This window comes from Bos javanicus, chromosome 1, assembly GCF_032452875.1.
Source record: "Bos javanicus breed banteng chromosome 1, ARS-OSU_banteng_1.0, whole genome shotgun sequence".
In the NCBI taxonomy this organism is placed as follows: domain Eukaryota; kingdom Metazoa; phylum Chordata; class Mammalia; order Artiodactyla; family Bovidae; genus Bos; species Bos javanicus.
This window is the reverse complement of record NC_083868.1, coordinates 111,699,159-111,723,332: the sequence shown is the minus strand read 5'-3', so window position 1 is coordinate 111,723,332 and position 24,174 is coordinate 111,699,159. Positions and strand designations below refer to the sequence as shown.

Below are 24,174 nucleotides of genomic sequence, written 5' to 3'. Positions count from 1 at the left end.
TTCTTTCTTTGGGTTTTCCCATGTTTTGGGTATAACCCACTTAGGTGGACAGTTCATTTTTCTTTAAAAATCACATTTCTCCCTAACTGCATTAAATCTATGAAATGTAGGCTGGTGTCAGTTAATGTGCATATGTAGTTTATTATCATTTCTGTGCTAATTATCTTTATAGATTTGTTTTATTAACATATATTCTTACATCCTCCATAGAGTTGTACCTAAATTAATTCTTAATGGATAGTGTTCTCCAAATTGGACAAATCAGTTTTAAAATCCAAGTTAAGACCTTTTGTCTAAAATGGAGAAATCCCAGTTTTTACACAAAACTGGCTGTGGCTGGCTTTTCTTTAATATTAGAACAAGAATATCAGTATTCAAAGATTCTCATTTTCAAAGTGATATTAATAAAAAAGCAACAGTTGCTCAAAATAATTTTATGAACTGAAGCTACTCATTGCCAAAATACGTTTTTGAAATCCATTTCTTGTTCTACTTTATAATGGAGAGGTGTTGCTTACATTCATCTGTATCTCTAACAAATTCTTGAGAACTACTTCAGGAATCTTGCTGGTGGAATGTGATACTACAAGAGACTTTAAAGATCTGATTAAGATTTAAAGTTTTTCTGTCTTGACAGTTCTAAAATCCTGGTACTCAGTTACAGCCTACACTAATCCTAAATAACAATGAACAGTGATGACAGTAACAACCCCCCCAAAACATCCTTTTGGTTTTAATGTACTTAATCTTCTTGCTTTATTCTTAATTTTTGTTTCTTAATATTATTTAATACAAAGTCCTTATTCAAATTTTTTCATAATATAACAAATATGTTTTATAAAATTCATTCGTTTACATCAAGGTCCAAAGTCTGCACAGTTGGTTTGATAAATGTTACTTACATCTGTTTTAAACCATGCCATTAATTACTTCTGTTCTTAAGATTAATTCCAGTAGAGATATAATTTTGAAACCATGATAGCCTCTTGAAACTGTGTGTGTGGTTATACCACCAGCTTTATATATTCAGTTTCAGTTTTTATGGATTGCCTTTTCCTGGTATTTATTATTATTATTGGCTTTATAATGAAAAGAGTAAATTTAAATTCTAGCAGTGTTGTGCTGTTACCTACTTTCTCTGTTTTGTTGATTTATGCATAGAAGCTAGTAACTTTTAAAGCAAAAAACTACCAGTTTATAAGATGAATTAAGTTCTAGGAATCTAATGTAAAGCGTGATGACTACAGTTAACAACAATGTATTGTATATTTGAAAGTTGCTAAGAGAGTAGAGCCTAAATGTCCTTACCACACACAAAGAATGGTAATTCTGTGAGGTGGTAGATGTGTTAACTAAATTAGTGGTAATCATTTCACAGTATATAGGTGTATCAAATTATCACATTGTACACCTTAAACTTACAGTGTTACAAGTCATTATATCTCAGTAAAGCTAGAAAAAAATAAAGCAAAAGACTCCATTAATCGTGTCTAATAAAGCTATTTGTATATTGTTTTATTTTCTATTTACTTAGGGGTCTTCAGAAGGAAGAAATTGTTTTACTTACCCATGGAGATAGTGTAGACAAAGTAGCTGATGGATTCAAAGTTGTGGCACGTTCTGGGAACATTGTAGCAGGTAAAACTTCTAAAACTTTTGAAGATTTTCTTTTTAAAAGTTTATCTGAAAAGTTTATAAACATGTTTCTGTATGTGATACTGTTTTTGATGTTTCTTAATTTTTTTAAAGATACTGTAAATGTCAAGGTCAATTGTTAACTCATGAAGGATATTTAATATTAGAAGGATTATCTAGAAGTCACTTACTAGTTTGCTCTGAAATACTTTTAAAATTGTTTATTCTACTATGCTTTTCAAACATAAATATATCTGTTGTAACTCAGGAAAGTTTTGAGAACCGTTTACCTCTCTAGCATGTACAGCATGCTAGAGAGGTACAGATAGGTACATTTTTAGGTACAGATAGGCATGTATCTTGGATGTCTGTAAAACATCAGACTAAGCATTCAGAGCATTGCTCTGAACCAGGGTAACCTGTGGGTCAAATCCAGCCTACAGACTGTTTTTTGTATGTTCAGGAACTAAGAATGCTTTTTATATTATTTAAGGGTTATAATAAATGACAGGGACTGTATGCATATGTCCCACCAAGCTTAGTTTATAACATCCAGCCCTTTGTAGGAAGTTTGCTAGTTAATGCTCTAAACAATTTTTTGTTCTGTTTTTCTTGAAGAGGAGTTGATGTTCTGGCAGTTTGTCATTTTTTTTACTTGCTTACTTGAATAATTGTAAATAATCACCAGTAATCCTGGATATCTGTAAAAGAGAAAAAGTGGAGTTATCATAAAGTTGTTGTTTTTATGTTACACCTAAAAAGTTGGAAAAAAAAATTTGTCATGGATAAACTGAATTGAGTAATCTACCTGCAGTTACTTAATGGATTATTGTATTAGCATAGGAATTATCAAGAATAGTTTCCTTTTTGACAGGTTTCTATTTCTTATACAAAATCAAGTGGTAGATGAGATTATATATTTTTATTCATTCAACAAATATTTGAGTACCCACATGTCCCAGGCACAGTTCTAGGTGCCAGTGAACAAAATGAATTATACCTCTGTTTAATGTTCTAGTTAGTGAGGCTGGGGATGGGGGAGGGGTGGGACAGACAGTAACCAGATAATACAGAAAAAGTCAGTGCTTGACAGTGTTCAAATGCATTGAAAAAATAAAAAGATGAGAGGAGTGTTATGGAATGTGTCATTTGGACTGTTACTCTTTTAGATAGGATATTCAGAGATGGTGTCCCTATTAGATGATACTAGACATGGAGGAAGTAGGTGCTTGGCCCTTTTGGATATTTGGGGAAAGAGTACATAGCAGTACAGAATTCCTGGGAGGGGACTTTGTTTAAGGAACAGCAAGGAAACCACATGGGTAGAGCTGGGTAAGTGTGTGGGGGTATGTGGTAGAAGATAAGGTAGAGAGGCTGTTGGGAGCCAGAATCCCAGGACCTTTGAGGCCATTATGAGAATGTTGGCTTTACTTATAGTGAGTGAAGATTTGAACAAAGGAGAGACACGATCTAATTTCAGGATTACCCTGGCTACAGAGGAGTAAAGAGACTGTTAAATGTAGGAGCAGAGACCAGCTAGAAATCTATTGTGGTAATCAGGAAAGGAGACTGTAAGGAGCAGAGTGGTAGAGGTATAAGCGCTCAGGAGTGATTGGGTTCTCATATACATATTGGACATATTTTGTTAGATTTATACCAAAATATTTCATTTGGGAGTGTTAATGTTAATTGTATTTATAATTTAAATTCCACTTGTTCATTGCTGGTATATGGTAAAGCCATGAACTTTTGTGTATTAACCTTCTGTCTGGCAACTCTGGTGTACTCACTTACTAGTTCTAGGAATTTTTTTTGGTTGATTTTTTAAAATTTTATACATAGACACTCATGTCATCTGTGAACAAAGACCGTTTTATTTCCTTTTCCCCTCAATCTGTATATCTTTTATTTCCTTTTCTTGTCCTGTTGCGTTAACTGGGACTTCTGTTATGATGTTGAAAAGCAGTGAATAGAGGGAACATCCTTGCTTTGTTCCTGATCTTAGTGGAAAAGTTTTGAGTTTCTCATGGTTAAGTATGATGTTAGTTGTAGGTTTTCAGAAAATACTCTTTGTCAACTTGAAGTCCCTCTCTGTTCCTAGTCTCCTGAGAGTTATCATGATTGAGTGTTTGGATATATCTCATATACTCTTTCTGCATTTATTGATATGATCATATAATCTTTCTTCCTTAGCCTATTGATATGATGGATTACAGTAATTGACTCTTATTTGTGACAGAGGGATTTTGAAGTATCTAATTGCAGTAGTGGATTCATGTATTTCTCCTTATAATTATATCAGTTTTTGCCTTACGTATTTTGATGCTTTCCTGTTGCTGCTGCTGCTGCTGCTAAGTCGCTTCAGTCGTGTCCGACTCTGTGCGACCCCATAGATGGCAGCCCACCAGGCTCCCCCATCCCTGGGATTCTCCAGGCAGGAACACTGGAGTGGGTTGCCATTTCCTTCTCCGGTGCATGAAAGTGAAAAGTGAAAGTGAAGTCACTCAGTCGTGTCCGACTCATAGCGACCCCATGGACTGCAGCCTACCAGGCTCCTCCATCCATGGGATTTTCCAGGCAAGAGTACTGGAGTAGGGTGCCAGTGGGTTCCTGTTAGGTGCTTATATATGAAGGATTATTATGTCTTCTTTAGGAATGGATTCCTTTATCATTATATGTATGCCCCTCTTTATCCCTGATAAATTTTCTTTTTTCTCTTTTTTTCTTTTTAAATTATGAAAGTATGATAACACATTTACAAGAGACTTGGAAAAATACAGAATGACGTTATATATAGTTCTATCATACAACTATTTTTTAAGTAGATAAATTAAAAATTTTAGTTGCAGTATCAAAAGTCTCAAAAATTAAGAGTGAATATACAAAAAAGTAGAAGGATATAGTAGACCTGAAAAGCACCATGAACCAATTCAGCATAATTAAGATTTATACAATTTTCACACAACAGATATAAATTCTATTCCAAGTTCCCATAGACCATAAAGTAGGAGACACTGGAACATATCCAGGGAATAAAACAAGGTGCAAAAATTTTGTGGTCTTAAGATATTGAAATCATACAGAGTCTGTTCTCTTACCACTGTGGAATTGTGTTAGAAATCAGTATCAAAAGACAGTTGAAAATAACTCACATATTTTCAAGTGCAATATGACATTTACCAAGAGGCATCATTTAACCTAGCCATTAAAAGCCTCAAAAAGTTGAAGACTGAAAAAACAACAGGATGATTGCAAAGAGGAAAGCATTTATATGAGAAATCAATCCTGGTAACTTTTGGCTGAAGTCTGCTCTGACATTGATGTATCTACTCGTGTTATCTTTTTATTTATTTATTCATGGCTGTGCTGGGTCTTGGTTGTGGTGTATGAGCTTCTCATTGCAGAGAACATGGGCTCTAGGACACTTGGGCTCAGTGGTTACAGCTCGCAGGTTCTGGAGTGTGGGGTTGTTAATTGTGGCGCACAGGCTTATTTGCCCATTGGGATATGGAATCTTCCCAAATGAAGGATTGAACCCGTGTCCTCTTCATTGGCAGGTGGATTCTTAACCACTGGACCACCAGGAAGGTCTCTCATGCTATCTTTTAATTAGTGTTATCGTGACATATCTTTCTCTGTCCATTTACTTTTGATCTGGGTTTTTATATTTAAAGTGGGCAAGAGACAATACATATAAATTATGTTTTCTTTCTTGATCCACTGTGACAATCTCTGTCTTTTAATTGGTACATTTAGACTATTGGAGTTTAAAGGGATTGTTGATAGTGTTGGATTAATATCCATCGTATCTGTTGTTTTCTATTTATTGTCCTTGTTCTTTGTTCATATTATTTTTGTCTTTTCCTACCTTTTGTGGTTTTAACAGATCATTTTATATGGTCTTATTTTCTCTTTCTTTGCACGTCAGTTATATCTCTTTTTTTACATTTTCTAAGAAAAAGTTGCCCATGATTTTACAATATACATTCACAGCTAACCCAAATTCACTTTCAAATAACAGTGTACCATTTCACAGGTAGTGTACCTTATCATAACAAAATAAACGTGATTTTTTTCCTCATATCCCTTGTACATTGCTGTCATCATTTCACTTAAAAGTAAGCATGAATAATATATCTCTATATAAGCATGCATAATTATATCATTGTTGCTATTATTTTGAATGAAGTTATCTCTTAGCTCAATTAGGAAGAAGAAAGTTTTTATTTTACCTTCATTTATGCTTCCTCTGCTCTTTTTTATGTGGATCCAAGTTTCTGATCTTTATCATTTTCCTTCTCTCTAAAGAACTTCTTTTAACATTTCTTACAGAGCAGCCTATTGGCAACAGATGGTCTCAGGTTTTGTTTGTTTGAAACTTTTATATTTTTCCTGAACTTTTGGAGGATAATTTCTCAAGGCACAGAATTCTAGGTTGGTGGTTTTTTCCCAAAAACATTTTTTTAAAAATTAACTTTTTTAGCTTTATTGAGGTATAATCAGCAAAATTGTAAAATATTTGAAGTGTACAATGTGATGATTTGATAAAGTGAAGTTGCTGAGTCATGTCCGCCTCTTTGCGACCCCATGGACTGTACCCTACCAGGCTCCTCTGTCCATGGGATTTTCCAGGCAAGAGTACTGGAGTGGGGTGCCATTCCCTTCTCCAGGAGATCTTCCCGAACCCAGGGATTGAACCGGGGTCTCCCGCATTGTAGGCAGATGCTTTACCGTCTGAGCCACCAGGGAAGTCCCCTAATATACATTATGAAAAGATTTTTCCCCATTGAGTTAATTAACCCATCCATCACCTCACATACAGTTGATCCTTGAACAACACAGTTTTGAACTCTGCGGGTCACCTTATATATGGATTTTTTCACTAAGTATGTGCTTCAGTATTACATGATCTGGGTTGGTTGAAACCGTGGATGTGGAACTGTAGATCCAGAGGCCTGACTGTAAAGTTATGCACAGATTTTTGACTGCACTGAGGGTAGGTAACTAACCCATGAATTGTTCAAGGGTCAACTGTATTTACTTTTTTTTTTTTTGGTAAGAACATTTAAATTCTGCTCTCTTAACACTGTATTGGATCACTGAAATTTGCTATCAGCTATAATTACCATATTTATTATACATTAGATCCTCAGACCTTATTTATCTTAAAATCAAGAATTTGTATCCTTTAACCAACTCTCCCTATTCCCCTTGTTCCCTCACCCCTAGGTCACTACATTTGTACCTTCCATTTTTGATAGAGGTTGAATTGAATCTGTAGATTACTTTGGGTAGAACTGACTTTTTTTAAAAAACCTTTTTTTTTTTTTTGATGTGGACCATTTTTAAAGTCTTTATTGAATTTGTTACAACATTACTTTTGTATTTTTTTGGCCACAAGACATATGTGGGGTCTTATCTCCCTGACCAAGGATCAAACCCACACACACTCCCTGCACTAAAAGGCGAAGTCTTGACTGCTGGACTGCCAGCAAAGTCCCTAGAACTGACATTTTAACAATATATTAGTAATTCATCTAATCCATGAACATGGAATATCTTTTTATTTGTGCCTTCTTCAGTTTCTTTCATCAAGGTCTTACAGTGTTCAGTGTACAGATCTTTCACCTTTTTTGGTTAAATTTATTCCTAAGTGTTTTATTCTTTTTGAATTTGTTGATGGGAGTGTTTTCTTCATTTCTTCAGCTGATTGTTGTTGATACATACAGAGTTGATTTCTGTATGTTGATTATGTATCCTGCAATCTTGCGGAAATAATTAGTTCTAATGGCATTTTAGTAGAGTCTCTAGGGTTTCTTAGATACAATGTTGTGTCATCTGCAAATAGAGACAGTTTACTTATTACTTTTAATTTGGATAATTTTATTTCTTTTTCTGGCCTGGCTGGTCTGGCTTGTACTTCCAGTACTTTGTTGAATTCTTGACTTGTTCCAGTACTTTGTTGAATTCTTGACTTGTTTCTGATCTTAGAGGAAAAGCTTTTCATCACTGAGTATGTTAACTGTGGGCTCGTTGTATATGGCCTTTATTATATTTGAGATATGTTCCTTCTGTACCCAGTTTGTTGAGAGTTTTTATCATGTGTGATGTTGAATTTTATGTATTGCTTTTTCTGTATCTATTGAGATGACCATACTATTTTTATCCTTCATTTTGTTAATATGGTATATCATATTGATTGGCAGATGTTAAACTATCCCTGCATCCCTGGAATAAATTTCACTTGATTATGGTGTATGATCTTTTTAATGTATTGTATTTGATTTGCTAATATATTGTTGAGGATTTTTGCAACATTGTTTATCAGAGAAATTAGCCTATAATTTTCTTTTTTTGGTAGTCTTTTCTTGTCTAGCTGTGATATAATATTGCTAGTTTCATAGAATGTGTTTGGAAGTGTTCCTTCTGCTTCTATTTCTCATGAGTTGTTACTAGTTCTTTAAGTGTTTGGTAGAACTCACTAGTGAAGCCATCTGGTTTTGCAACTTTTGGGGAGGTATTTGATTATTGATTCAATCTCCTTACTTAAAATGAGTCCATTCAAATTTTCTGTTGCTTCATGATTTAGTCCTGGTAAGTTACATGTTTCTAGGAATTTATCCATTTCTTCTAAGTTTTTCAGTTTGTTGGTGTATAATTGTTCATAGTATTTGTGTGGTATCTGTTTTAATATCTCCTTTTTCATTTCTAATTTTGAGTCCTCTCTTTTTCTTGGGAAGTCTGGCTAGAGGTTTATCTATCTTTTCAAGAAACTATCTTTTATTTTCATCTTTTTAAAAATCATCATTTGTCTGTTTATTTCTGCTCTGGTCTTTGTAATTTCCATTCTTCTATTAACTTTGGGCTTAGTTTCTTTTTTTTTTTCTAGTTCTTTGAAGTTATTAGGTTGTTTAAGGCCTGACCTTTTTTTGGATGTGGGCATTTATCTTTGTGAACTTCCATCTTAGAATTGCTTTTGGCATATACCGTAAGTTTTGGTTGTTTGGTTTTCATTTTTCTTTGTCTCAAGCTTTTAAAATTGCTCTCTTGATTCCTTCTTTGACTTATTAGTTTCTCAGGAGCATGTAGTTTAATTGTCACATATTTGTGAATTTTCCAGTTTTCTTCTTGTAATTTCTACTTCTACCATTGTGGTCAGAAAAGATACTTGATTATCATTTCAGTCTTGTTGAATTTAGTATGACTTGTTTTGTGGCCAAACGTGATTTATTCTGGAGAATGTTCCAACTGTGCTTGAGAAGAATATGTATTTCTCTCCACATTTTACTTATTTCAGTCTATTCTTACTTCCATGGTTTACAGTCAGTTGGATGTATCAATAATTCTTATCTTTCCTCTATAAGTGAGGCTCCCCCCTCCACAAGCTTCTTTCAAGATGTTTTTTATTTTGTAAATCATATGCCTAGGTGTAATTTTTTTTCTTTTTGTATTTATGCTGCTCAGTGTTTTCTGAGCTTCCTGGGTTAGTTTGATGTCTTATATTAATTTCAGGGGAAATTCTCATTCATTATGGTTTTAAATATTCTGTTCCTCTTTCTCTTTCTTCTAGAAGTTCCATTGTTTATGTTATTTGTACTTGTGTCACAGTTCCTGGATGTTCTGTTTTGGTTTTTTTTTCCAGTGTTTTTTTCTTTTTGGTTTTCAGCTTCTAGCTTAGAGAGTATTTCTTAAGCCATGTCCAGTGATAAGCCCATCAAAGACATTCTTCATTTCTGTTATAGTGTTTTTGATCCCTTGAAATCATTTTGGTCCCTTGGAGAATTTCCAACTCTGCTTACATTGCCCAGCTCTTCTTGCATACTCTATCCATTTGAGCCCTTAGCTTCTTAATAATACTTATTTTAAATTCCCAAGCTGATAATTCCAATATCTCTGCAGTATCTGAGTCTCTTTTAACACTTGATCTATCTCTTCAAACTTATTTTTTCCCTTTTAGTGTATCTTGTACTTTTTTCTTGCTAGCTTGACATGATGTACTGTGTACAAGGAATTGCTGTAGATGGCAAGGTGTTGGGGAGAGGGAAAGTGTTCTGTGGTCTTAGGAGTAGGTCTCAGTCTTAGTGAACCTGTGGCTTCGGGCTGTAGATTTCAGTGTTTTCAGTTTTTCCCTCTGTTAGATGGGACAGGAGGACTAGAATGGGCTAGAGTTGAGTGTTTTCTTTTCTCCCAAGTTAGTTTGTTCTGATAAAACCCTGTCATATTAGACTGGTTAAATAGTTTCTCCTGAGAGTAGAAGACCTTATTAAGAAGAAAAGAATGGCTTGGTATATTTCAAAATGTTTTATTTTTCCCTCCCCTTTTGGAAGCACAAGGGGATTTTCCTCTAATATTCACTGTGAGAACTTAGTGAAGCTACTGGAGAGTGTGGGGATCCCAGATGACTGGGTCTTCCTGGACATTTTATCTCTCAGATTTGTCCATGCTGAGCCTCCAGTGATATCAATTATAGTTCAAGTTTCCCTACCTCAGCAATGGTTCCTATAGAGGTTTGCAATCATGGAGTTCTCCAGTAAGTTGTGATTCTCTCTATTTACCTGTCAGTCTCTCTAAGGGTATTTAATCAACTTTTTACTTGTTGTTAGAACATAGTGGTGTCTTCTAGCTTCTTACTTCCAAGTGTTTTAGCCTGAGCAACCAGAGGATGGTTTCTGTTTACCTGATGTGAAAGAATGAAGTAATTTGGGTTTGCATATTAAATTTAAGGTTTCTTATTAAACATTGAAATGAAGGTGTGACTAGGCAGTTTTATATATTTTTGAGTAGGACTGTAGAAGAGAAAACTGGACTGGAGGAATAAATTCAGGGATATACCAACATACAGGTAACATTTAAGGTCATGAGAGTTTGGAATCATTCAGAATGTATAGAGCAGAAACTTAAGGACTGAATACTGTTTGACTTTCATGTTTAGAGATGGATAAGATGAGGAACCAACAAAGAAGGTTCAGCATTAGACAATGAAATAAGGAATGAACCAGGACAGTGGTGTCTGAGAAGCCAAGTAAAGAAAGTGTGAGCTTCCCTAGTAGAGGAGAATGAGTGTAAGTTTGGGAGGTTAGCAAGCCTGATTTATCTACTTAATTAGCTGGGGATACTGGCAAGTTTCTTGATTTCTCAGAGCCATAGACAGCGGGTAGTACATGTACATGTAAAACATCTAGCCTATCGTCTGCTGCTTTGTAGATGATTATTTGTCAGAAGCCCATTAGTCAAGTAAGTGGAGTTATATTCATGGTTAATAGTATGCAAGAAGGAAACACTTAGGATATTCTGATGGGTTTAATGTATGAGGATTTTCTAATATAGAAAATTGGTAGCTGCACATTGCATGTTGAAGGCATATAAGACTGAGATCTAAAACTGAGTTACCCTTGCGTTGAATAGACAAAATGATTGCAGTAATGATTCTCCACTGGGTGGAGAAGTGAGGATACTGTGAAATTATGTCACAGCCATGTCGTTCATTAATTGCTATATGAAGGAAGGCCTTATAAAGCCAGATCATGGCAATGTAGTTTTTATTTGTATTTTTTCCCCCCATAGCTAAAAATCTACTAATTTGAATCAGTTTCCACATTTATGGAGGAAGAAATTGTGAGGAATTACTGTGGGTGCTCACTGAGTATTTTCAATATGAAAAAAAAATTATTTGATTATTTTTTCTATAAAGGTATAGCAAATGAATCTAAAAAATTGTATGGAGCCCAGTTCCACCCTGAAGTTGGCCTTACAGAAAATGGGAAAGTAATACTGAAGAATTTTCTCTACGATATAGCTGGGTGCAGTGGGACCTTCACTGTGCAGAACAGAGAAATTGAGTGCATTCGAGAGATCAAAGAGGGAGTGGGCACATCAAAAGTTTTGGTAAGCAATTTACATCTGAAAGTCTAAAACTTTGTGCCAGTAGTGTTAGACTCAAGGTTGACTTACTTAGTATAACCCTTAAATTTTGACTGGGTGATAAGTGTTTTTGAGTTGCCCTGTTTCAGAGTGCTTTTTCAGTTACCATACATATCTTTAATACAAACCAGGGGTTGAACCTGAGCCCTTAGCAGTGAGAGCACGGAGTTCTAACCACTGGACCACCAGGGAATTCCCCAGTGTTTTTAGGTAGTGATTTAAGCTCTTACTGTCTTTGTGCTTATTTTACTCAATTTGACTTTTCATTTCACCCTGCAGGTTTTACTCAGTGGTGGAGTAGACTCAACAGTTTGTACAGCTTTGTTAAATCGTGCTTTGAACCAAGATCAAGTCATTGCTGTGCACATTGATAATGGCTTTATGAGAAAACGAGAAAGTCAGTCTGTTGAAGAGGCCCTCAGAAAGCTTGGAATTCAAGTCAAAGGTATTGATGAACTCCAGAAAAGTTAACTTACATCTCAGGACTTGTTTAATCAAATCTAGCTTGTGATTAAATTAACCAAGTAGAGTTTTCCCAGTAATCGAGTACAGTTTTCCCAGTAAGCTTATGGTTGAAATGTTTTTTATTTTTACATTGTAGTTACTTCTGGTTCAAGAGTGGCCACAGTATAAATTTTGCAAATTGATTCCTCCTAATGTTATATATAGAAGAATAAGTTACCATTTTCCAGCCACCATTCTGTTCTTTCTATTCATCTTCTTAGGCCTTAACTGCTTTTACATTTATGGATATCTTCTGCACTTTTATAAAAAAAGATGTAAGCCATAGTTATAGTGAAATTAAATTAGTAGTTTAATGATATAAACTATCGACTTAATTGGAATTGATGCCAAAATGTTGAGTGTAAAATGAAGACTTGTATAGTTAAACATGAAGTAAAAATGAGTCTATTTCTTTCTTCTTTGGAAATATCACTAAAATAACAATACAGGCATAAAACAAGTGTAATGCCAGAAGGATGAGGAATAGAGAGGAGGTGATAATAGCAGTCTAATGGTTTCAACAAAATGTTGGGAAGTGGAAAGCAGATGGTTTATGCAGATTTTCTCTGATAAGCTAATGAAGCTTAAATTTTAGGGCTACTCACCAGCCAGGCCTTTTCCAAAATTTGGGAAAGGACCCTATCAGTATCTTCTCATAGTTACACATTTTATGAAATTTGAAGTAAGGTATTTTAATAATTTATAGTTAATTTATTTTGTCTTTCTCCTCTTTCTCTCTTTTGGGTGGTTTTATAACGGCTGCAGGCATTTGGGAATTATGCTAAGAAAACATCGAGTTGGGGATACATTTAGTTTGGATTTGGTGCTATATTTGTGATTTGCAGTAGTTTCTGTGTATAGTTTATAGTTTGTGTTAGCCATAGGAGTATTGCGTGATTTGTTATTCCTTTTCTTGAAAGGGCCCTCTGAATGGTTTCATTTCAGCCCCACAGAAACCTGCATCTGTCTTTGTTAACTGAAGTGGTAGGATGGAGGACTCAGAAACTTGGGGAAGGGTTGCGGGAAGGAAGCCCAGGAGATGGGAACACTGGCTGCCTCACAGGGCCTGCTCACTGTCAGCCTAGAATGTGTTGGATCAAAGTCTGAGAAGCAGTTACTTTCCCCTTTAAATAGGAACACAGCTGCTGCTGTCCCTCAGACCCTAGGCTAAACAAGAGAGGCTTTGGACTTGGGCATGTCAATACCAGGCATAGTTGAAGGTGGAAGGAAGATTGTATGTTAAAAACGTTAACATTAAGGAAAAGCCTTATGTACAGAACGATATCTCTTCCCCTCCACTGGCCACTTCCTCTGTTCAGGCTATCAGAATGCTTAGAAACAGGAAATTGGAGATGTCTTCTCTGGGTAATTGACCAGCTTGAGAGAAAGACCTACAAATTCAGTAAAGTGAAGTAGCCAGCTGCCTTGGCATCTTGTAGAGAACCCTTTCTTTTTTTTTTTTTTTTTAACTTTACTCTTTAAAAGGACAGCTAAGGATCGCTAAGAGTATGTTTTTAGACATTAGGTTTTCACGGGACTGGTCACTGTGCAGTTCCGAGGACTTTGATCCCTGTATATGTACCGCTGCTTTGACTCCTTTTGGGGGATTTTGCTTGTTGCTCTGGTGAAGCACTGAATAGAAGGAAAGCAATTAGCATAATTTGTGATAATATGGTCCTAGATAGTAAAATGCCACAGAATTCTCAAAGGAACAAAACTCAGTGAGTGCCCATATATGGACTCTGTTAGTCATAGTTCATTGGTAGTTCTAGAATATGTAGGCAGTTTAAGGGGAGAATCAGAGGATCCATATAGGTTTTTTTTTTTGTAGTTGATCTACTACTTACTATTTTCAAAAATCTTCTGTTAGTTTAAAATATGCTTCTCTCCTGTTCCCCAGTGATAAATGCTGCTCATTCTTTCTACAATGGAACAACAACTCTACCAATATCAGATGAAGACAGAACTCCACGAAAGAGAATTAGCAAAACGTTAAATATGACTACAAGTCCTGAGGAGAAAAGAAAAATCATTGGGGATACTTTTGTTAAGGTACTTTTTAAATATTTTCAGTGTATACTATTTTAAATGTGAATTTTAGTATTTTTTTCCTTGTCATTATACCAAATAGTCAAATTTTATGACTAATTTTGATTCTTTTTGGGCTAAGAGTTTTACTGTGTTTTGCTATTATACTGACTAATAGAAACTATTTTATGTTTTAAAAAACATGTACTTACATTGTTAGGCTGTTGTTTTAATTGCTTAAGAATAGATACTTTTAGTTGATACTAGATTTTAGTTCTTTGGATATTTCAATGGGTAGATGTCTTTTGGCTTTGATGGGGATGTTCATATACCTTTTTGAATTATGTTAAATAAGCATTTGTCCTTCAGTTCAGTTCAGTTACTCAGTCGTGTCCAACTCTTTGCGACCCCATGAACCACAGCACACCAGGCCTCCCTGTCCATTACCAACTCCTGGAGTCCACCCAAACCCATGTCTGTTGAGTCGATGATGCCATCCAACCATCTCATCCTCTGTCGTCCCCTTCTCCTCCTGCCCTTAATCTTTCCCAGCATCAGGGTCTTTTCCAGTGAGTCAGCTCTTCACATCAAGTGGCCAAAGTATTGGAGTTTCAGCTTCAACATCAGTCCTTCCAATGCATATTCAGGACTGATTTCCTTTAGGATGGACTGGTTGGATCTCCTTGCAGTCCAAGGGACTCTCAAGAGTCTTCTTCAACACCACAGTTCAAAAGCATCAATTCTTCGGCACTCAGCTTTCTTTATAGTCCAACTCTCACATCCGTACATGACCACTGGAAAAACCATAGCTTTGACTAGACGGACCTTTGTTGACAAAGTAATGTCTCTGCTTTTGAATATGCTATCTAGGTTGGTCATAACTTTCCTTCCAAGGAGTAAGCGTCTTTTAATTTCCTGGCTGCAATCACCATCTGTAGTGATTTTAGAGCCCAGAAAAATAAAGTCAGCCACTGTTTCCACTGTTTTCCCATTTATTTTCCATGAAGTGATGGGACCGGATGCCATGATCTTCGTTTTCTGAATGTTGAGCTTTAAGCCAACTTTTTCACTCTCCTCTTTCACTTTCATCAAGAGGCTCTTTAGTTCTTCTTCACTTTCTACCATAAGGGTGGTGTCATCTGCATATCTAAGGTTATTGATGTTTCTCCTGGCAATCTTGATTCCAGCTGTGCTTCCTCCAGCCCAGCATTTCTCATGATGTACTCTGCATATAAGTTAAATAAGCAGGGTGACAGTATACAGCCTTGATGTACTCCTTTTCCTATTTGGAACCAGTCTGTAGTTCCATGTCCAGTTCTAACTGTTGCTTGACCTGCATACAGATTTCTCAGGAGGCAGGTCAAGTGGTCTGGTATTCCCATCTCTTTCAGAATTTGTCCTTAAAGGAATTTAATTTGAGGGTTGGTGGATTTCATCTCCTGGTTAGTATTGCAAAAGGACTCTTAGAAATTTAGCTGTAAGTATAAAATTTTGTTGTCTTGAAAAAAAATTTGTTTGTTTTACTCCTGTTGATTATAGATTGCCAATGAAGTAATTGGAGAAATGAACTTGAAACCAGAGGAGGTTTTCCTTGCCCAAGGTACTTTACGGCCTGATCTAATTGAAAGTGCATCTCTCGTTGCAAGTGGCAAAGCTGAACTCATCAAAACCCATCACAACGACACAGAACTTATCAGAAAGTTGAGAGAGGAGGTAAAAGCTTTTGAAATCTTTACCATAAAGCCTCTTTCCCTCCTTCACAATTTTTAAGTGTACAGTTCAATAGTTTTCAGTATATTTATATTGTTGTGAAACAGATCTGCATAACTTTTTCATTTTGCAAAACTGAAACTCTGTACCTGTTGAACAACAGCTACCCTTTTCTCCCTCTCTCTAACCCTTGATAATCTACCATTCTACTGTTTGTTTCAATGAATTTGACTATTTTAAATACCTCTTATAAGCACAATCATAGTTTTTGTGTTTTTGTGACTGGCTTATTTCACTTAGTATAAGTCCTCAAGGTTCATCCATGTTGTAGCATGTGATAGGGTTTCCTTCCTTTTTAAGCTGAATAATATTCTATTGTATGTATATACACATATCACCAATGGGCATTTGGATTGCTTCCACTTTTTGGTTGCTGTGAACTTTGTTGTGCTGCTGTGAACATGGATTTGCAAATATCTCTTTGAGCCCCTGCTTTCAATTCTTTTGGAGATGTACTAAGAAGTGGGATATCTGAGTCTTAATGATAGTTTTATTTTTAGTTTTTTGAGGGACTTACTTAATGTCTCATCAGCAGCTGTACTATATTAAAATCCTACCAGTAGTGCAAAAAGCTTCCTATTTCTGCGTACCTTGCCCAACACTTGTTATTTTCTGTTCTTTTTTTAAAAGACGTCCATCCTAATGGATGTGAATTACCTGTCCCTTTTTATTATTTTAGGCATCCTAGTAGATGAGAAGTGGTAGGTATCTCATTGTGGTTTTGATTTGCATTTCCCTAATTGGCCAACGATGTCAGTCACCTTTTATGTGCTTATTGGCTCTTTGTATATCTTTGGAGAAAAATCTATTCAGATCTTTTGCCCATTTTTAAATTGGCTTATTTATCTTTTTATTATTGAATTGCATGTGTTCTTTATGTAGTCTGTAGTCTGGTTGCTGGTTATTAGATACATGATTTGCCTTCTGAGGGTTGTCTTTTCACTTTCTTGATGGTATCATTTGGAGAGTTAATTTTTAAACACTAGTATGTTTTCTGATCGACTTATATTACAATGAGAACTAGATCAGAGATGTGTGGGTAAGTTTGCTCTGCTTTTTGTCTGTTTAAAAGGTTTGTGTTTAAAATGTATCTCAAAGAGATATATAAAAATCACTAAAATATCTAATTCCTTAAAAAGACAAAGGAAGAAATACTTTAAAAGATGAAGTTTTAAAAATGATTTTTAAAGGTAAAAGACAACAGGAAAAGTGAGTAATTTGTTGTTCTTTGTTTTTCGTGTCATTTTGGTTACTATTATAATTTGTATTAATTGGCCTTTTTCTTTCATGTAGGGAAAAGTAATAGAACCTTTGAAAGATTTTCATAAGGATGAAGTAAGAATCTTAGGCAGAGAACTTGGACTTCCAGAAGAGTTAGTTTCCAGGCATCCATTTCCAGGTAAGAAATGTAGTTCTGTTTGGTTTACCATTATGTCTTCATGTTGAACAAGAATCAATTCAGACATGTTTTGAAGTAATTTATCATCTTAGAGAATATGTAACTTGAAAGAAAGGAAAGGATGGGTAGGAAATAAACATTATTTTTAGTGCCTACTGTATATATTTCATTTTATTAAATACTCATTTTTAATTATATGTATATTTAAGTGTTGCATTATCCTTGTGTAAATAGGTTGACATGTAATGTTGCCATCAGATAAGAAAACCAAGAAATATTTTAATAACATTGCCATATAATTCTCAGTGTTAGAACTTGGGTTTTTATGTTCTTTCTACTATACCATGATGTATTCCAGATAGTAATTAACTAGAAATAAGAGAAGTGTGACGCAAAGTAGCAAACTGAATGCTTCACCAGTGGCAACCCAGAACTGTCTCCTCGCCCTGCATCTTGTAGGGAGGCAGGGAGTTTTTTGCTCTTGTGTTTTAAAAGCTGGAACTGAATTGTGCCATATTTCCCCTTGCTGCTGAAACCACGCATAGAAGACTCGCTGCCTTTGTGCATTGTCACGTATCTTAATGTCAGTCCTTTGCTGTACATGACATAAAATAAGTTGGTTTTGTTTTAGTGTAGTACAGATTTTTTTTTTTGTTTTTTAGTTTTGCTTTTACAGGTGGTAGAGAGTCTTCCTGCAGTGCGGGAGACTCAGGTTTGATCCCTAGGTCCGGAAGATCCCCTGGAGAAGGAAATGGCAACCCACTCCAGTTTCTTGCCTGGAAAACTCCCATGGATGGAGGAGCCTGGCATGCTACAGTCCATGGGATCACAGAGTCAGACATGACTGAGTGACTTCACTTTGCACTTTAAAACTCAGTTCTCTGAAACACTTATCCCCTGACTGACTTGTCTGAATGGATGAACCATTTGTTTTCACAGTGCTGTATGTAACTCATTCGTGAACAAATGAAAATATTCCATTTTTAAGTAGTCATAAAAATATTAATGATTAGAGGTGATATTTGTTAATTAGGACTGTAAGCAAGTCTTAACCTGTTTTTGTTTTGAGTTCTTGAGCATGGCAAGTCTTCTACCTCAGTTCCTATGTCTCTATGATAGTTATTAGGTGATGAGTTGAAAGTGATCTAATCAAATTAAAAAGAATAGTTAGCGTTTCTTGAGTACTAGTGTGAGCTAGGCATTCTGGTAAATATTTTGCATATTGTGTTATTTGATCCTCACAATAACAACTACTGTTATCCTGTTGTCCAGTTGAGGGAATTTAGGGACAGAGGCTAGTTTGCCAAAAGTTACACAGACTGAGTTTGGAACCAGGAGTCTAGCCCCACTAAGGCCTCCTCAGTACTGGTTACTCTTAACTACCATATTGCCTCCATAAATAGTGTTAGAAAGATAATGACTCACATGGAGATTAGCCCTTGTTTATGTTACTAACTTCAATTCTGATATTCGAGATGTTCAGTCCCAATGTGTGTTGGCAAAGAATTGTGTCTGCAAGTAGTTTTAAATAGATTGGCACATATATTGTGTATTAAAAATAATTATTAGAGAATTTTGAGGTTCTTAATACATGTACTATGAAAATAAGAGATGGAAATAACTGATATGAAGAGAATTGAGGCATTCTAAAAGTGATGAGTTGTATGGGAAACTCATAGCTGAATTTCATGTTAAACACTTTAGAAACCCTAAAGTGTATATGTCAATTATATTTCAATAAAAGCAGTATCTTGTGACACAGAGCTAAAAATATATCCGGTAGGGGAGAGGTGAGTATTGTTCATGAGTAGACAGAAGGCCACTGCACTTTACTGGATGCTATACATGGGCACTTACAGTACACGAAGTCACTGGATAAGTGACTCTCCCAAAAGTGGGATGAGATGGAGTATGAGGGCTCCAGCAACAGCCCGGGCCTGGGGCCTGCACCCTGACAGAGGCAGAGCAGCTGCTGGGGAGCTCGCAGGAGGAGGGGTCGGGGAGTGGAGCCGGGGGGCCGCTGGGGGCTCAGCACTGCCGCTGAACTTGGGGACCCCTCATGACCTGGCAGCCGCTCCAGTGCTGGCTGGAGAGTCTGTCCCAGGTGCCCATTTGTAGGGTTCCTTCCTCACACCCCTAGGAGGGGCAGCATCCAGTAAAAACTCTGTCCGGGGGAGGGGAGAATAAGATTTTATATTAAATATAACATTTATATTAAATATCATTGTACTCCCTTCTTTAGGTCCTGGCCTGGCAATCAGAGTAATATGTGCTGAAGAACCTTATATTTGTAAGGATTTTCCTGAAACTAACAATATTTTGAAAATAGTAGCTGATTTTTCTGCAAGTGTTAAAAAGGTAATTTGTGTTGAATTTGTATATTATAGGAGCTTTAACAAGATATAGCTAATCAGTACAAGGAACTGAATGGATTCTTGTTATATTTCAGTATTTACAATGAATTAATTAGGGTTTTATTACTTGAAAATTCAGAGATATTTAACCTTTGGAAATGACTACGAAGACAGTATTCTACAGAGGCTCTTAAATGCAGACTTCTCTTTTAAGCTATTCTATATGTTTATCAGCTATTCTATATATTTTAACAGATTAGATACATTGAATTCCTGAAAATAAAATACTTGATATCAAGTATTTTAAAACACCCTTTCATATGTCTTGTGAGAAAGTAAGGGAGATCATTTTAGTTCCAAACTGAGGATTATTGAGAAGTCTTCAGTTCTTCTGTATATTTGGTGCTTAAAATTTATAATCTATATTAAAGTGGGCTTTGATTGGTAGTGCTTTTGAGTGTCGGAAAAGAAGCAATATAAATTATCTTCGGAGTCTCTTCAACTGGGCTTCAGAGAATCCCCATAAATAGGACTTTAACAAATATGAGCTTATAATAAAAAACTACAAAATACATCTAAAAGTAAGGCACAATGAATGAGAGCTAGTAGAAGGTGACCCTCAAGCACTTCAGATACTGGAATTAACAATAAATCATATATAAAGTACAAAGAATTAAAAGAAGCAATTGTTAATGAGAATAAGGTATATAAAGTGCCTGGGAGCTTTGAAAAAAAATTAAGTTCTAGAAATGAAAATAACTGAAATTAAAAAGAGCTAAAGAGAGAGTTAGTGAACTTGAATTATCCAGAAATTGGAACAAAGCATCAAAGAGAAAATATGATTAGAAGAGATTAAGACAAAATGAGAACGCCAACTTAAATGTATATCCTGAAGGAGATAGACAAAAGTATTTGCATTCTGCCACACTTTTGAAAGGGCTTCCCTGGTGACTCAGTCGCAGAGAGCTGGACATGACTAAGTGATTAAGCACAGCACAGCACACTGTTGAAAGACACCATGCCTCAGATTTAGGAAATATAGTACATCCTAATCATGGTAAAGGAGAAGAATTTGACATCTAATAGGCATAACTAATTGGGGTTCCCTGGTGGCTCAGAAGTGAAGAATCTGCCTGCAGTGCAGTAGCCACAGGAGAAGCGGGTTCAATCCCTGGGTGGGGAAGATCCCCTGAAGAAGGGCATGGCAACCCACGCCAGTATTCTTGCCTGTAGAATTTCATGGACAGAGAAGCCTGGCAGGCTACAGTCCATAGGGTCGCAGAGAGTTGGTCACAACTGAAGTGACTTGGCACACGCAGAAGCATAACTGTGGAAACTACAGGCTGCCAAAGACAAAGCAACTGCATAAAGGAAATACTATTATGCAGGCTGTGAAAGGAACAGTAAAAGCAGGAAGAATTCAAAATGCCAAGAGAAAATACTTGTGAACAATAGTGAACAGATAAATCATCTCAAAGAACTTGGGCGAAATAAAGATGTTTTTACAGAAACAGAATTTATTGCCAATAGTCTATTACTTAAGGAGCTAAAGGCAGTGGTTCTCAACCCTGGTTGTATATTAGATTCAACAGGGGAAGCTTTTGAAATATACTGTGCTTGGACCCCTTCTGCCTAGAATTTATTTAATTGATGTGTAATGGCACCTCAGTGTACTAGGTAATTTGAGTGTGTAGCTAGGTTTGAGAACCACTGTTGTAAAGAACTGACTAGAGAAGAAGGAATGGAGGAGCCTGGTAGGCTGCAGTCCATGGGGTCGCTAGGAGTCGGACACAACTGAGCGACTTTACTTTCACTTTTCACTTTTCACTTTCATGCATTGGAGAAGGAAGTGGCAACCCACTCCAGTATTCTTGCCTGGAGAATCCCAGGGATGGGGGAGCCTGGTGGGCTGCTGTCTCTGGGGTCGCACAGAGTCGGACACGACTGAAGTGACTTAGCAGCAGCAGCAGCAGCAAAGAAGGAAGAGGATCCTAGTTTGAATGGTCTGAGATACAGGAAGGACTGATAAGCAAATAAAATGGTAAATGGGTAAAATTAAACAGGCTGTATAAACTGATCTCAATTTTGGTGTTTATTTAAAAAAAAATACAACATACAGCTAAAATAGCTTGTAAGCCATGGGAGGATTGATTGGAGTTAAAGAATTCAAAGACCATTGTATTGCTTGCCAGATGAGCACAGATTGATTCTCTTTTGTTAAAGATCCCCACTTAAGGGGAGCCGCTAAAGAATGAAAATAGAGGGTTTAACTTCACAACTAGTAAAGGGGAAATAAATGAGTTGGGAAAAACCATCAGTTCAGAGAAATGTAAGAAAGGAGAAAGAAACATAAAAAGTGGACACACAAATAGAAACTACTGAATAAACTTGTAAAATGGAATTAAACCTTATTATTAATTAAAAGACTAACATCTTTAGTTAGGACATAATTGTCAAACTAGATTGAGGAGTAAAATCTAACTATAGTCTGTTTAGCTAGGGATAGAAAGAGGGAAGGTAAAAGAATAGAAAAGGATAAAAGAATGGAAAAACATAAATTCATTTCAGACAAAGTTGACTTTATAACAAAAAATTCCCCTGGAGATAAGGAGAATTTGACTTGTGAGATGTCCCTTGCCGGTGACAGAGGAAAAGGCTCCGTGTGTATAAATCTTATCTGTATTTCCTGTCCTAATATTTAACTTTTCATAGCCCTGGCCCTCAGAGATGAAATTCTGACAATACTGCATAGCACACACAAGTTAGAAATACCAAATAGAATCTATTGCTTATAAACTAGAAAGTATAGATACATAAGACAGTAATAGGTACCAAAAGAGTGACTGCCTTATTTCTTGAAATCCTAAGAAGTATGTCTTTGGTTTTCTTAGCCACATACGCTATTACAAAGAGTTAAAGCCTGCACGACAGAAGAGGATCAGGAAAAGCTGATGCAAATTACAAGTCTGCACTCACTGAATGCCTTCCTGCTACCAATTAAAACTGTGGGTGTGCAGGTGAGTTGTGTGAATTCACTGACCTGTGACATAACTTCTGCTGCTCTTTCTGCTAATATTGAAATAAGAATGACTTACAAAAAAGAAATATGAAAGTGTATACAAGTTTAAAAATGTAAAAAGGTAATATTGTATGAATGCTTATGGAGTGAATAAGGTTGTAGGAACTAAATATTCAGGCTGAGATTTTGTAGTTTCGAAACACCTATCATCTATAACCAATAGTAAAACTTCAAAGAATGAATTGTCATAGGATTGGCTTGCTTTTGCTTTGAAGGACAGGAACTGAGAGGTCATGTCCTCATTTATCCTTCTTGATGTGAAATGTTCTGTGGCTTTAGAAGTCTCTGACTGCAGGAAAGGCCCTGGATGCCTGTTCTCGGCTTGTGTTTTCCTTAAAGCCGTGTCCTCTGCCTCTTCAGCATGTCTTCTCTCTTCCTCTGAGCTGTGATAATGTACAACTAACATTTTCAGTATTTGTTGTGCAGTCTTTCCAATTGTAAAAGCATGTGACTATAATATAGTTCTCATTTTTGAAATACTATTCATAAATAGATTATATTAAGTTTGTCTTTGTTTACATGATCATCAAGTGAGTTTCTAGGGGGAAAGGCTTGGGAGGATAGGGAAGGAGTAAGGTTTCTTTTCTGTGATTAGGATTTGAAGTTAAATGGAAACCAGAAAAGGTGTCAGTAATTCTACTAAAAATTGTGTGAGTGCCAGTTAGTGGGTTAATGTAGTTATAATGTTCTCTTAAAGTAGAATTAAGCGTGAAAAGAAATGTTTTACAGATCTAACTCTTTTCCCTAAATATGTGACTCTGAGCCCATTCTTTTAAATTCCCCTTTCTCCTGAATTCATGTAGCCCTGTTTGTAAATAAACAGTAAAACTTCATTGTTCTTTTATAATTAAACTAAAATATTTTAGTTAATGGAAATGATATGGGACAGTTATTTCCCCCTTTCTCCCTTTTTCAGGGTCCTTATGTGAAAGCTACTTACATTGTTTTTAAATCAAGTTGAAATAACTGTTCCTGGAATTGTAAAAATAATTGTCTTTCAATGGTATATAGATTATCTCATCATAGATTCATTTTGAAATTCATGATATGCTATTTCAGGCAGATATTACCCTACTTAATAAAAATAGAAGAGCAGACAGGTTGACCCCCTGCCCCCCCAGTTCTAACAAGGTCTGTTATAAAAAACTTGCAGCTCTGTATGCTGACTTCTCATTTTTTGATAAGTTCATAGATAATACTATGGATAAATAAATATAATTTGTAGGATGAATGATTTCTTTTTAAAAAATGATTTAACATGCACACTACTATATATGAAATACACAACTGTAGTACAGGAAACTATAAACTGTAATGGAAAAGAATCTGAAAAAGAGTATGTATATGTTTGTATAACTAAGTCACTTTGTATACTTGAAACTAACATAGCATTGTAAATTAACTACACTTCATTTTTAAAAAATGACGCTTATTCAGGCTCTGTTACTTTTCCCGTCAAAATAGAAGTTTCTTTTGTTGTTATC

The 24,174-nt window shown here is 35.8% G+C and overlaps 1 protein-coding gene across 4 annotated transcripts in view; it reads left to right on the top strand.

The window, feature by feature from the left end:
* Positions 1-24,174, top strand: part of GMPS (guanine monophosphate synthase) — a 71,925-nt gene that overhangs the window by 39,038 nt on the left and 8,713 nt on the right. For all 4 annotated transcript variants that reach the window (XM_061417841.1, XM_061417857.1, XM_061417848.1 and 1 more), the window contains 8 exons: positions 1,535-1,638; positions 11,327-11,520; positions 11,836-12,001; positions 13,961-14,112; positions 15,628-15,801; positions 17,152-17,257; positions 19,500-19,615; positions 22,503-22,628. In XM_061417841.1, the coding sequence (XP_061273825.1) occupies positions 1,535-1,638; positions 11,327-11,520; positions 11,836-12,001; positions 13,961-14,112; positions 15,628-15,801; positions 17,152-17,257; positions 19,500-19,615; positions 22,503-22,628 (1,138 nt within the window). The remainder of the gene's footprint in view (positions 1-1,534; positions 1,639-11,326; positions 11,521-11,835; positions 12,002-13,960; positions 14,113-15,627; positions 15,802-17,151; positions 17,258-19,499; positions 19,616-22,502; positions 22,629-24,174) is intronic.